This window comes from Tetrao urogallus, assembly GCF_951394365.1.
Source record: "Tetrao urogallus genome assembly, chromosome: 3".
Lineage (NCBI taxonomy): Eukaryota > Metazoa > Chordata > Aves > Galliformes > Phasianidae > Tetrao > Tetrao urogallus.
Window position 1 is genome coordinate 78,915,295 of NC_136815.1, and position 15,592 is coordinate 78,930,886.

General features: G+C 42.2%; 1 protein-coding gene across 1 annotated transcript; it reads left to right on the plus strand.

The window, feature by feature from the left end:
* Nucleotides 1-4,994: 4,994 nt before the first annotated feature.
* On the plus strand, nucleotides 4,995-11,721 carry SERPINB5 (serpin family B member 5; the record flags this gene model as incomplete). Its single annotated transcript, XM_079533109.1, has 6 exons — nucleotides 4,995-5,168; nucleotides 7,575-7,712; nucleotides 8,697-8,814; nucleotides 10,163-10,305; nucleotides 10,777-10,944; nucleotides 11,329-11,721. The coding sequence occupies 6 exons, from the start codon at nucleotides 4,995-4,997 to the stop codon at nucleotides 11,719-11,721; spliced, it is 1,134 nt and encodes a 377-aa protein (XP_079389235.1).
* Nucleotides 11,722-15,592: the final 3,871 nt, after the last annotated feature.

Below are 15,592 nucleotides of genomic sequence, written 5' to 3' on the forward strand. Positions count from 1 at the left end.
TCAAAGGACAAGTACTTAAGTCTGCTAATTGCCTACTTTATCTTCAGTCATCCAGTTGGAAAAATTCACTGACTACGAGGCACAATAAAGCATATTCTTGAGACTCTCTAATTCCTGGCCTGACTGTCTCAATTGTGTTGCTGATGGTGCTTTTTCCACAACCTGATGAACACCCTGATCTCACTAAAGTAAAGCATCAGTCTGATATTGTGCGTTCCTCAGAGAAACATCTGTTCAGAGGAGATCATGTATTTGTCATGGTGCTGTGTAGCCTGCCTGGTGGAGAGATGCCATTTGTGTAGAAGTAGGAAGAAGAGGCTCACAGGAGTTTTGTTCCTTTATATTTTGTGTTATCTGAGCAAGAGCTCCAGTAAGGTCATGTCAAATGAGCTACTTTGGAGGGGAAATGCCCTACTTGTGAATAAGTATTCTTTCATATCATTTATCTAAACTGAAATGACTGCGGGGTGTTCTTTCACAGCTCCTGAGCTGTAGCCCTGGTGCACAGTCCCACTACCAGCCCAGCTTGGATGGCCACCACCCTGTCTGCCCCAGGTGCTCTCCTCAGGGCTCTTTAGCAAAGGCAAGAATGAAATAAATGCTTGCTCTGCTTTATCAGATGATTCTTACCATTCAGCTGATGTGACTTGTCAGGTTTCCGCAGAAATGTTGCTGTTCTTCTGATTAATTTTTAGAAGATAAGCTACCTTTAGCTTTTCACTTAGTAAGCAAACCGTAAGCAAAGCCTTATTTGTTGGTTGCATTCAAGAGTGACAAAGCAAAAATAGTGTCTTATGCTACTAAGCTCCTTTACATTATTTTTTTCTGAACTGATTCTAGAGCCTCTCAGCTTCCTCCTGTATCTGAACATGTTTCTTGAACTCTGTGGCCCCATCACAGCTTTAAACAAAGCTGGGTGGATCACAGGCTGCCTGTGCATAGAAGGTGCCACTGTGCCGCGGGCCTCTCAGAATGCTGACTTGCTGCTCTCCTGGGAAAGCAGGGACTCAGCCAGTATCCAAACAGCCCTTCTTGAAATTTCATTTCCAACTTTGTTGACTCCTCCCTGTGTGAGAGTTTCCTGTGATTACTGATTCAGGAGCCGTGTCTGGTTTCTGGGACCGCTGATGGGCACCTAATGGGCTTTTGTCTTGAGGGGGGCCTCAGCCCTTCTCACTCAGCCAGAACCTGCTGTAGTGGGGTCACTGACACAGCTTGGGGTGCTCAGGGCTTTAAAGAGGTTCAAGATTTTGTAATGTTTCATGCAGTAAATTCCTTTCAAGCATATGAACGCCATGAGCTCCTATGTGTCATATACCATTAATAAATGGAGCATTAAAAAAGAAGACTGACCAGATGCAGTTAAAAAAGATGGTGAGATAGAGATTTTCTTTACTATCCAGCCCTTATTGAAACAGCAGGGTGAAACTGAAGGTTTTTTTTCTCCCACAAAATCCTCTGAATGTGCATTATATCAGTAGTAACACTAAAAGAAAGAAATGGTAAGAGTGATAAGCCTTGCCATTACCAGGAATAGATTCTCTTGGCGTAACAAAGGCACTGAGAAATGTCAGCAGTTACTGAGTGAACAGAAGGTCTGTAAAAGGTTCACCATGAAGCACCTCCAGGTATCCTCACTGAAGGGGAACACAGAAAACTTGCAGAAAATGATCCACCTTGAATGGTACCAGAAAAAAAATTTCTGTGTCCTGGTGCAGAATTTCACTGGTGTAAGCTAGAAGGGTGTCATTTAATATTGCAAAAGTTCACAACTAATTTCCTTACTCTGAATCTCTTGCCACCCAGGAGAGTGAAACGCAGGTAGCACATGCACATTTTAATATCACTGCAGGTCATTTGCCAATGTAGCTGAAAATGCTGATGTTAGAAAGGCAGGATTGCATTTCTGGCATGAAGTCAGAAAGGAACACGAAATGCTTTGAAGTTATTATGATTTCATATGGTTTCTTAGTCTGTAAGGAAGATAGGAATTGAAAATATCATCAGGCCAACCATAACTAAAGAGGGATATTTTACTCCACTAGCAAATGAAATATTTTTCAGGTAAACTGCACACATCATTCTGGCATTATGAGATTATGCGTATTTATCTTCCTGAGAATGGTAGATGTTGAATGACACAGTCTTGGTTCCTTGGGTAATTTTCCACAGTCTCCTCAGTGAGAAATACCTGGGAAGCTGGTACTTGCCCATTTCTTAAATTTTTACTTGAGACAGAGAAAGTATGCATATGGATTGTGTGCTCCTTAAAGTGCCCCTAAAGAGAATGAGTTCAAAGGGAAAAATAAGGCAGGCATCCTGTTCAGAGCAGTTTATGTCAGGTGCACAGAAGTGCATGCCTGTGTCGAGCAAGTGCAGAAAGGCACTTTAAAGGATGATTTCACATATGCTTCTTTATTCTGTTGTTCCAAGCGACTCCCTCCGCAGCAGTCCCAGATCTTCATATTTGTTTTTACTGCCTTTGCCACTATTTTGCCCAAAGCTCTCTTCTTTGACGTATGCAGGGTCCATCATTTCTAGCAAGCTTGACTTTTCTGGTAATTAGCTGCTTTTATATGTGAGAAGTTGTGACCACAGGAACGACACAGATGCCTGTAACGCTGACTGGCACTGAGTTCTCACTTTTACACCCAGAAAAACTCTGAGAACATTTCCCAAACCTCACTCTGACACCATCTTGATTCCTGCTGACACTACAAAACAGGATCTCCCAGGGTAGTTTTTGTTACCAAGCACCTTGGGACACTGCCAGTGTCTTGGGAGATGGACAGACCCATTCTGCTTGAAAAGTGTCTTACAGGAGTCCTCTGCATGTTATAAACATCCTCCTCTTCATTTTTATTTGGGGATGACTTTCTCCAGTGCATGGTATTTTATTTTTTTCCCTTCTCAAGATAAATTGCTTTCTTTGCAATTGGGAGGCAATTAGGAAATACTTTGTTGCTAATACCAACAATCAGAGCGCTGTGTGAGAGGACACTGGTAGGTAAGTGTTCTTCAAATTTGGATTTTAAAAGCCTTGATTTTATGCCAGTATCCTTTTTCACTTAATTAGATTGTGCAATACAGTAACCTTTTGTACAGCGTCTTTTAGCTAAAATCAAGCCAGGTGCCTTACTAAGTATATAGAATACACACATATGTAAGTTAATGAAAACAAAGACGTGAAGGCCTTTTCTACAGGTCTTACATGGAAATCAAAGTTTTCTCTGCTGTGTTGCAGACGAAAATACTCCCCTGTTCTGTTATCCCTATAAAAATGTATAAATACCAAAGATTATTTTGGAAATCTCTACTCTCAGCTACCAAAACAGCCACAGCATCTCTATACAGTGGAGTCTGATATTCAGCGAAGTTTGGACAGTAGCACGCATGCTCTTGAATGCAGGGATGAGAGTGAGTGGTCAGAAGCAGGCGTCCTTGCTCTGGAGATAGTTCCCTGCCCATATGTCCCCTCTTCCCATTTCTGTCTTGACTTACCTAACTGCTCTCATCTGGTGAGATCTTTACTCACTTGATTCAATCTAGGATGCAAAAGGTATGAACAAGGTAAATGTTTAAGACTGCAGCATTTAGTAGTCATTTGAGAGAAATCCCTGTCCTTCAGGTGCTTCTTGGAAGATCAGCAAACCTCTTACCAAGGTAATGCTTCAAACAAACAGCCAACTTTCCTGTCGCATGTTCTATGTCAGAGCCTGAAATGCATTGTAAATAGATGTCTGGATAAGAATAGAACATTAAAATCACCTCTCCATGCCAGATAAATTCCAATATTTTGTCTTTTTTTTTTTTTTCCTGGGGAGAGCACATGTTAAAGAATTTTTTTGGGTTCTGTTTGAAATCTTTGCTCTTTTGAAGTCCCTTGCAGCATTCATCTTTTCCTTTTCCTTTCTGTCTCTTTCAATAGACAGAACTGTTGAGCACCAATTTATCAGACTGCCTTTCCCTTTCTTTAGGGACACGTGATTTTGAGGTAGAAGAGTGTCAAACTCACTGTGCCACATCTTCCATATCCGTGCTGCTCTTCAGCTCAATATGATATTGACTGAATTGTGTGGTTTACCCTTGTTGTCTTTAATCTACACAAATGGAATTACACCAAAGTGCAGTTTTAGATCTATGAAAGCAGTCTGGAAGACCAGAATATTCCGTGGCATTCCCAGAACATGGTCCAGAACATCTGTCGCTTGGCACCACTTTTTCCATTCCTGACTGCATGCATCAGCCAACAGCCCTGCGGCATTGCAGTCACTCTGAACTGCTAGGAAAATATTCTCAGTCATCATTGTGAGTGATGAATGGGCACACAGCAGTATTTATGTAGGAGGCTAAGTACTTAGAGTTTCTAGGATGATCTCAACCTACAGGACCAGACAGCTTTCTGGAGACTTCTAGCAAGGGTAGGGAGAACAGGGAATCACCCCTTAGAGAGAGGATGTGCCACAGCTAAAGCTTTGATGAACAATTAGACATGAAGCAAGAGACAGGAAAGACTGTGAGACTTCTAAAGGCCTATGAAAGCACTAGAAGGGCCCAAAGCATAGGCAAAGTGCCTTATAAGTTGGCACATTTGATGAGTATCAATTAAAAACAGATTAAATCCATATGTTATCCAATGTGACTCGATATGTGTGGGTCACCCTGACCAACCCAGATTCTCCACGTACATCTGGTAATAATGGCTCCATACAGCACACAGAATTGCCAGCTGTCACTTGAAGGTAAGGGCTTTTACTGAGCCACTCGCGTTACCTTGGTTGGGCGTGGATGAGATTCTCCTCAAGAGCTGCTGATGGTGTCTGAGACTGGACAGGATTGGTCAGGCTTTTTTTGCCTCCCACTGTGGGCTCAAGCTGCACCGTCCCCATACTGGTGTCCAGCCTCCTTCAGCATGGAAATCAGTGACCTGCCAGCCCCGCTGCAACAGGAGCTCACTCTGTGGGTCATCTCTCTTTATCCTTTTCTGTTACAGAATGACAATGGATGCTCTGCAACTAGCAAACACTGCCTTTGCTGTTGATATGTTCAAAAAGCTATGCGAGAAGGACAAAACAGCCAATATTGTCTTTGCCCCACTGTGTACCTCCACGTCTTTGGCTCTGGCATATAAAGCTACAAAGGGTGACACTGCAGACCAAATGAAAAAGGTGAGCTGCCAGCATCCTTCTCTGTAGCTGCAAAATTATGTGGCTATCAGAGGTGGCTTTCCTATTTATTCTTGTTAATACTGTACAGGAGTGCTGGTTCCCTTTTAAGCCAGATAGAAACTATCCATCCAAAATTCCAGAATGTTTCCACACTCCATGGCTCCACACAACCAAGGAGGCTGAAAATCACTGGCACACGGAAAAAAAGCTTTCTCAAGCATTTACAGGGTGGATGGGGACATGGCAGAGTCCTCAGCAATTGCATTAAGGCGCTGGCTCTTTTCAGCAGAGTGCTGACTATGGCTGAAGGTCACTGCTGAAGTCACTGCATTTTCTGGATAATTGTTTTGTGGTTATTCAGGACTGCCTATGCTTAACAGGACTGGAAATAATTTTGCCATTACCAAGTGATTTTAGCAGTTCTCTCTGCCATTTCCCCTTTCTCCTGCCATACAGCTAAGAGGAAGATAACGCAGTAGGAGGCAGCGCAGCTTGAATAGTAGTTTGCCTTGCAAACAGCACTAGATGCTCAAGGGTTTTACAGCACCCACAAAGCAGCATCATGGTGATGGTGCAATGAGTGTATTGAGGTCATTCTGTGGTGTGGAGAGGTTGCACGACTGCCTCTGTGAGAGGCAGGATTTACACAGCCTCTTTTTATTCCAGTGCCCACAGTCTCTGCAGTTACCTAGAGGTGAATGAGAAGCAAATTCAGCGTGCATTTATATGCTGATTATCACCTGGGTCTCAGGGGCATTCCACGTATTTGAATACATTTTGCTTCCTTTAGCAGTTCCTCCCTGTACCTTTGGTTTCCCTGATGGCACACTGCCTTCACTCATCCTACAGATTGCAATGAGCCTATCTACACAGCAACAAAGTGATATACCCACAAAGGCCTGCTGGGTGTTTTCCCAAATAGGATTATTAAAAAAAAAAAAAAAAATAAATGTTTTTTAGATCTTATTTCTAGTTTAAATGACACCCCAAAGCTTCCTCACCATTTCAAAATTCAAGCACTGTCTTTCCAATGGAAAAACTTAAAATATTATCCCATGCTTAATTTCACTTTCACTTGTGCCTGCAATTTGCATTGAACTGTCCCATAGTAAGTGAACATCCACATCCACAAATAGAGTTCTGTTACACAAGTGCGCTTATATTTCACATTTCTCAAGAGGTAATTTACTGTGTCTGTAAAGACATGGTGTGTTCAGGGAGAAAGAGCAGGAGTGAGGCTGAAAGGGAAAAGGTCACTAATGCTGACTGGGAAAGATGATAAGGGCTGGGCAGGCTGTTTTTAATGGAACATGCACTCTCAAAGATCTTGCAACAGGGAGGCACCTAAAAGCAGAGAGTTTAAGGTCATGTTAGAACATCCTGAACTGGGCATGTGACTCCCAGGAGTTGGGAGGTGGGTCAGCAGCCGTACCTCTAGCTTACATTCTGTCTACCAAAGCTCACCTAGTTATCTGATTGATTTCTGCTGAAATACCACACAACGGCGTGTGTCAGTAATCAGCAAACCTTGCCATCTGGTAAGCAGTTTTCAAAGAAGTAGCCCATTTGCAGAAAGGAAACTAACTGGAACATTTATTTATCTGGCTTCTAAACTCTAAACTCCAGATTTTTGGACAAGAATGTGAGTTTGATGAAAACATGACTCCGCACCGCAGATTTGTATTTCACTAGATCACATTACTAGTATTAACAGCTCTATGGGATTCTTTGGACTGCTCACAGGAAGGAAACACTTTTGGTTGAAGTTTTGATAGAATCAAGTCTTTAGATTTATGTGGGGATGTCAAATAAATGAGTTTTTTTTAGTAATAAATAAGAGTGAGAGGTTGTGTTGTTAGCTTAAATACAAAAAGTCAAAGCTCTGGTCACAAACAAACATTATTTATTGCCAAGTTATTAGGCCTGGAGCATGTCCAGAGAAGGACAACAAAGCTGTGAAGGGACTGGAGCACTGGTCTTACAGCAGAGCAGCTGAGGGAATTGGGATCAGTTCAGCCTGGAGAAGAAGAATCTCAGAGGAGACTTTATCACTCTTTACAACTGCCTGAGAGGAGGTTGTGGTGAGGTTGGGGCTGGCTTCTTCTCCCAGGTAGCATTAATAGGATGAGAGATCAATGCCCCAAGTTGCACCAGGGGAGGTTCAGTTTGGATATTAGGAAAATTTATTTTCTGAAAGAGCAGTGAGGCATTGGAACAGGCTGCCCAGAAAGCTGTTCAAGAAATGTGTACATGTGGCACTGAGGGATGTGGTTTGGTGGGTATGATGGTGATGGATTGGACCAGATCATCCTAGAGGTCATTTCCAACCTTAATGATACCATGATTCTCTGAATTTTTAGGTGATAAAAAGAAAGCTGATCAGTTTTTTATTATGTTCATTATCAGGTGCTCCATTTACAAGACGTCAAAGATGTTTCTTTTGGGTTTCAAACGGTAACTGCAGATGTTTCCAAACTCACCTCTTTCTTTGCACTGAAAATGGTCAAGCGGCTCTTTGTAGACAAGTCTCTCAGTCCTACCACAGTAAGTACTGCAGAAACGTGCTTGAATTGCTTGACCAACCAGACTTCGATGTTATTCAAAATACATTCTCTCACTATTTCCTTTTACTTGACTAGACTCAAATGATAAACAGCATAATAAAAGTTTGTAGGAGGATGATTGTTCTGCTTGACCCCAAGCAATGCAGCCACTGCTACAGTTGCAGTTCTTTCATTAATATGTTTTAGGTCAATAGACCCAATAGGCTTTGAATACAGTGTTACTTCTATGCCACATCAAGGGCTTTGCAATGTAAGTATGACTGGGAAGGATTTTAAATAAAGATGGTGGTGCAAGTGTGTCTCTAGTCCACACACCCAAGTAATTACTACATAAAGAGTAGTTTTCTTAATTTAACTGAGGAGGCACAAGCCTGGTTATTCAAACAACACAAGTGAGGAAGGTGTTGTTTGGCCATGAAACTTAAGGATCTTGCAAACAACTGACAAAAATGTTGTGTTTGATTTATCAGAGTTGCTTTTGAATAGGACCCCAAGCAAGGGCAACTTCAGCCTAGAAGCAATATTTCAGAAGACTCACAACCTGCATAAATGGTGCTATAATTAGGTTGCCTGCTCTTTGGTCCCATCCACAGTGGGCATGTCATCTGACAAGGATAGGCACTCTGTGAGCAGCCTGTGGACTTTGTCTCGTCCCTTTCTTTTGCCCAGGTCCAGACTGAAGGCCGCTTTGTCCTTTCAAACTTGGGCAATGTGTTCACTCCTGTAACACCAAAGCTACTTCAGCAGCTAGTGTAACTGGATTGAAGACAGTCTGGGGAGCAATCTGCTGAATGTGGCCGTGTATCCTGGTTGTCACCTGCTGTTACTTATTAGCTGTCCTTTGTAATATACTCTCTGCCTACACTGTAATGAAGCTTGGGATACTGATGTTGTAGGCCATGTAAAGAGTCATCTAGTGAAGAGCATTTAAGGGAGGTTAGCTTTGGTACCTCGTGTCTTTCAGGACTTTGTTAACTCCACAAAGAGGCCTTTTCCATCGGAGCTGGAACTAGTGGAGTTCAAAGAAAAAACTGAGGAAACACGACAGAAGATCAACAAATCTCTCTCAGAGCTCACTGACGGTGAGTAGAGCCTAACCTCAGGGATGCTGCTTACCGCTTTGAAGAATGATATCATGTCATGATACCGTGACATCTCCTAACTACTGCTTTTAGAAATAAATATATAGTGAAAGCAATGGGACTACACCTATTATTTGGATTCATGAGGATTAGCCACGTTAGCATGCTTTTAAATCATTTACTTTACTACTGTGGCATTTCTGGAGGCAGACCTTGCATTAGCCTTTGGCAAAGCATCTCATTTGTTTTCACTGGGAAAGTGTGGGAGAATGTCAGCTCCTGGCTGTGGAGCTTCACAAACATCTGACATCAGTACATCAAATCCTGTCCCCGTTCTCTAATGGAGGGTATGTACTGGACTCTGAAGTTCCAGCTGTTAAATAGTAGCTCATCTCAGCAGCGCAGCTGATTTTGACCACAGGTGGACATACATTTCTTACTTGGAGACGCTCATGTGGCAATAGGGCTGCACTTTTCCCGCAGTGCCTCTGAGCCACTAAGTCACAAGAAGCACCTCTCAGTGACCATCAGGGCTCCCGGGCAGAACCTGCCCAGTGTATGCGGGTAGAGGTCTGGTACGCAGTGCCCAAGGCAGAGCTTATGTACATGCTGTTCACAGGTAGCTCCAGGGTCGGTTGCTGCCTATTGCCCTCATGTGGTACAAATATAAAAATATGGGTGCCTGAGTCACATCTGGTCCATCCCAAGGTGACATAGGTGCCTCGGGGAAGTACTTTGCACTGCTTGTGTGATTTATGCATGAGTGCAGACTAAAATACACAGCACTCCGAATTCAGTATCTTATGGCAGTGTTTGAACAGACACAAAATTAAGTGAGGGAAAGAATTCCGTTCTCTTTTTGAAATCCATGACATTATTTGGTTATGAACTGTAATTAGATAGTTAGAGATATTTCTTATTTGGGTTATTTTATTCTCATGTATCACTCCAAAAGTGAGTGGAACCTAAACAGGAACCTCCCTCGAAGTCTTGCTCTCCAAATGAGAAATATTTTTTCAGTTCTATCTGATGAATTTCACTGAAGTTTCAGTACCTTCTTTAAAGTACCAAACAAAAGTAGTAGACATATTTTTTATTCTGTTTTATGTAAACCGAGTAAAAATGTCACTTGGAAGATCTGTCTTGACCCAAATTCCACTTCAAACATGAAGCTGCAGCTAGGGAACTAAATGCTTCTGTTTTGGAATTTCCCTTTATAATTAAAATTGCTATCTGTGAGGTGCAGGGCAGAAATATTTTAATTCAGTAGAGTGTTTCCATGTTCTGTGAAAATAACACATCTGCTGATAATTTATTGTATTAATGACCAGCTTCACCATGTTCACAGGCAAAATGGAGAACATTTTGAATGAGGATAGCGTAAGTGACCAGACTCAGATCCTCCTAGTTAATGCAGCTTATTTTGTCACAAACTGGATGAAGAAGTTCCCAGAGGCAGAGATCAAAGAATGTCCTTTTAAAGTCAACAAGGTATGTCCTAAAATAAAATAGAGCACTGCTTCCACTCAAATAAATATTTGCCAGTTTTGTGCTAAGGAAATTTCAATGAGAGAAAGTGAGAAATGTTTGTTACTATATGGCATTCTTAGACTCCCTGCCAAAACCTCCATGCTGTTGCAAAAGCACCTAAGCCAGTTTTCTTGTTACGTTGCTAGTTTGAAGCTGTTGGTGAAACAAGCACTAAGGGTCACCAACAGCAGGTAATATTTTCCTTTAAAGCACATCCCCAGTATACTGTATTAAGTACACAGGAAAACCGCTCCCCTTAAAGTACAAACAGCTTTCACTACTAGAGTCTTACAGCTGATATCATTACTTACGAAAGCCAACAAATTCCATGATGGTAATCAATGTACCACTTTCATGCAAGCTTGCAAAATTTCCTCTCTCATCTCTGTGAATTCAAAGGAGTGCTAGATTGTCTCCTCTTGTGTTTTGCAGACTGAAACTAAGCCAGTGCAAATGATGAATCTGGAAGCTACTTTTTGCCTGGGTTATGTAAAAGAGTTAAATGTTGCAATCCTTGAACTTCCATGCCTTAACAAACATATCAGCATGCTCATTCTGCTCCCCAAAGACATTGAAGATGAGACGACTGGCCTGGAAAAGGTGAGAGAAAAACAACAGTATTGAGATGATGCTTTCCGTGCACAGCTGTGTTGGTGCACAGGTGTGTGTAGCCTGGGTAGAGACTGTCTTCCTTGGATTCCTTCATTAGGCTGTTGAGCTGATTACATAGCAAACGCTTGTAAAGAACCAATAATCAGAGTGCGAACATTTAATGGAGTTTCTCTGGAAATCTACTGTATGGATTAAATAATCTTTACATCAATACAACTGAGAGTGTAAGTTAACTCTGAATGCTACAAGCAAAAGTTGTCTTTTAGACTCTGTTTGTTGGTGTTTGATAGGAGTGATGAGTTCAGAAATGGTCTTTTAGTTCCCACTTTCTCTGAACTGAACATTAATTTCCTTTGCTCTTTATGTCCTCAGCTGGAAAAGGCACTCACCCCTGAGACGTTATTACAGTGGACCAATCCCAGCATAATGGCCAACACCAAAGTGAATGTATTTCTTCCAAAGTTCAGTGTAGAAGGTGATTATGACCTGAAGCCACTCCTGGAAAGCCTCGGCATGACAAATGTCTTTGATGAGAGTGCATCAGATTTCTCTGAGATGTGTGAAACCAAAGGTGTGGTTTTGTCGAAGATCATTCATAAAGTCTCTTTGGAAGTAAACGAACAGGGCGGAGAGTCTCTAGAGGTACCAGGATATCGGATTCTGCAACACAAAGATGAATTTAAAGCTGACCACCCGTTTATCTTTTTGTTTAGGCACAACAAAACTCGCAATGTGATTCTTTCAGGCAGATTCTGTTCCCCTTAACCAGGGAATATTAATTATGAAAAAAACACGATTACATTTACGGTGATGCGTGTTCCTGTAATGCTTGGTGTCCTGACTATCACCTTTGAAAGGAATTGTAAGAGGTTCATATATCAGAAGGGTAACACAGTGTACTCTACATATGCAGCAGAACTAATTTCCTTTTATTAATCCCATTAAGCTGAAGGATTTCCACTGTGCAGAACACATGATATTTTACTAAGAAGTATTCCATCCTTTTTCACAAGAATTTTGTTCCTCTGGGACACCTTTTTCCAAAACAAAATGAACAAAAAGCCTGTTTTTGAAAGACCAGGAGCTGGAAAAGGCTCTGGGGGGAAGAGCTGCGTTCCTGTTTCATATCCAAAATACCTTCCCTCGAGACTCATACTCAGTGGATTTCTAGACTATAAAAGGGGAAAATGTGGACATGTGGAGGACTATACCCTCCTCTTGTACCTGGCTATAGTCTGGTGATCCAGGGTGCCCTGCTGGACCCTGCTAAGGCACGGTGAAATACTGCAGCTGAACAACTCAGAGTTTGCATCTGTGAACCAGCAGCTGCACGTGTGGACACAAGAGGCAATAATAAAACGTCTAGAAGACTCTTCAGTGTCAGCTACATCACTTTGTAGGCTGAGGAGATTGCACTCTACTGTGTGGGATTTTTTCACTCATTCTCCTTCAGACATGGCAGGGGTGACCAGTTCACTGCAGCTGAGAGGAACTCTGTTGTATATATGAGAAAAAGAAGGGTATGCAGTTCTAGGATAGATATCACTTGGATTAATATTGAAAGTGCCACAGTCTTCAGATAGATTTTCTATTGCTTCTGGATTCAGCATCAAGAAGGCTCCACATATTTAACTAACCTCTGGGGTTCAAGAAAGAAATAAAGTCTTTTACTTGAGTGAGATTAACATTGTAATTACCAGTCTCCAAATTCCATATGAAATTATTGTAATTAGTTTTCATTTCTATCTAAAGACTGCCTGCTGCATATGTTCAGTACTGATTTACCTAATCACTGTTCAGAATAAAGCACTACAAAACCTGTGTCAAATGTCTGCAGTACATCCAGTGTCAATCTGTTGTCCTTCACTCAACCTCCAAGAAGACAGGAACAGAAATTGATAGATTCATTCAGGACATAGTTAAATATATGAAGAAATCAAATCTGTGACTGAATTGCCCTTTCGGACCACATGATAATAGCTGACAGTTAAGGAGTATGTTACTAGTTGGTCAATATATAGAGTGAGTTCAATAATATATCTTCAAAGAAGGGGCCATTTTAATTGAGTATTCCTTGGTTCTTCAGATCTGAAAGAACTTAGAAAGAGAATTCTAAATGGGAACATGCAACCTTTCATACATATTCCTTTCTTCTCATACCAGAGAACAGCACAGTGCCTATTATGGATTTGGAGAGACTTCTGTTTTGGTTATTGATGTTCCCAAACCACAGGTAGCCTTTAGTCACAAAGATTAAGTGGTTTCACCAGTTGGCTTCCCTTTGTGAGCCTCTAATGGTCTCTGATTTATCTTAATATCAGACAGTTAGTGGATACACTGGTTCACATCATTCAAGGCACTGAGGAGACAAACTCACCAAAACCAACAAGAGATGAGTCCTTGCAGGCATCTGGGGGGTCTCTGCTGCTCTTCATCAGGCATTCTGATACATGGAAAGAAGAATGCAATATGTAAGAATTCATTTCATTCTGTCTGAGAGGAAACAGCCTGCAGACATCTTTACTATCTCAATAGCCTCAGTGATAACTGAGTGTCTGGAAAATGTTTCATATGCCCCATCATTGTCTGATTTGTTTTGGAGGTTGGGGTTGTAGTTATCCAGAGCTGTCATCACTGTGGTGTCCACTGTTTCTCCCACGGGTCTGGGCACTGCACATGGGGTTGGCAGCTGATGAGCAGCTGAGCAGTCTGTACATAGGCAAGGTGGACTAGTTGCCTACAGTCTGTGCAGTTTCTCTGTGTCTCAGCACTTACTCGTGGTCTAGTAGTTGTAGGTATCCAGCAAGCCATATCACACTTTATTGCTAGTGCTGTGCTGGTCTGCTAGACTGATGAAAATCCCTGTTAGACTGCCTCATTTCTCTTTTTCTGCTTAGACAAGACTTACTGAAGGAGAAAAGCTAAGATATCACTCTCAGATTTTCCAGATCATGAAAATATTGCAGTGCAGGAGCCATTCAATCCAGCTCATATCCATCCATTTAAATGCTGATCAGAACACTTAGTGCATTCATATATGTTCCCAGAGAGCTCCTTGTTGGTGCCTTTGCCAAGGAGGGCTATCCCATGAAAGCACACAGGAACACTGCCTCAGGCAGAGACCTGTCTGCCTCCACCTCCCAACTAACACTAAGGTACCCCAGCCTATGCAAGGCAAGCTGATATTTCAGATAAGAAGCTGTCTCAGTTTACAAAAGACCATGAAAAGCTCTGGTTCATTTTCCATATCTGCTTCTTCTCTCTGCTTTTGGAAAATAATTCTTATTTCCTACTAGCAAGTGCAGACTAGACAAATATTTAGTCTTGCTTTGTTAAGCTGCTAATCATCATGAATTTTAGCTTTTACTAATGGTATCTTAGATGATCTAATATACTAACACCTAGCAAGTGAGTTCAGATAAGGTGTTAGGCTTATGACATAGCCCAGTTTGAAGGAACCAAGTGTGAATGGAAACCAACAAGCAACAACACAAATAGACCCAAATAGCCCATGGAGGGCCAGAAAGTACAGTTGCAGGTAGAGCTGTGATGTAACCTGTCTCTGTGAACCCCTTGAAGCCAGCAGGCCAGCTTCATGCTTTTGGTATAATGGACATCATACAGCCAAAAAGGAAGGTTATGCCATAATCCCTGTTCCATTCAGCAATTGGATTTGAGTGTGCTAGTCCTGTTTCCTAGACCCTTCCAGTCCTATGGAAATTTAGAAGTCCTAATGTAAAACCTATTCAACTTGTAGCATGTGAGAAGGAAATATCAGAACAGCTCCTGCTAATGTGAGAAATGCCATTACAAGGTACTGTACTGTTCCACCCATTCTGGCCTCTGGGCTGTGGGCAAGAAATTGCATGGGAGGACATGGGAAAACCTGTGTGGGAGCTTGTGTATAGAAATGTATTTGTACTGAAGGGCGTTGGCTGTGACGGAGAAAGTGAGCATAAGTGAAGACTTGCTCAGATCACCAAGCTACTCCACCTCACCTTTCAACACAGCATTACTATCCAATGATGGGTAACTGGCCTGATGGAAAAAAGCAAGCCACAGCTGGCTTTTGCAGGCAGTTGCAAACTACAGTGTGATGCAGTCTAGTCATCTCATCACTTGCTTAGCTGCACAGTCATTGCCCACTTCCTGTTCCCAGCACTTTATAGAAGAGAACTGGTACATCTAAATGTTCTGCAGTAGCAGGAATTGTTTTGGGGGATGAGCAGCTGGTTTTGAAACTTGAACAACTCTGCACACAAGCGATTGGCCTGGCTGGAAAAGCAGTGCAGTTTGGAACCTTGGATATTTTACAAGAGCAAGTGTACAGTCCTACACTTGGAGAGGAATGACTACAGGTACCAGTACGGGTTAGGGGCTGAGCTGCTGGTGAGGAGTTCTGCAGAGAACCTCAGTGTCCTGGTGGGCAACAGGTTGGCCATGAGCCAGCAGCACACCTTTGTGGCCCAGAAGGCCAAAGGTATCCTGGGGTGCATTAAGAATTGTGCGGCCAGCAGGTTGAGGGAGGCGATCCTCTGCTCTGGTGAAGCCACATCTGGAGTACTGTGTCCATTTCTGGGCTCCTCAGTTCGAGAAAGTCAGAGAGTTACTGGGGAGAGAGTCCAGCAGAAGGCCA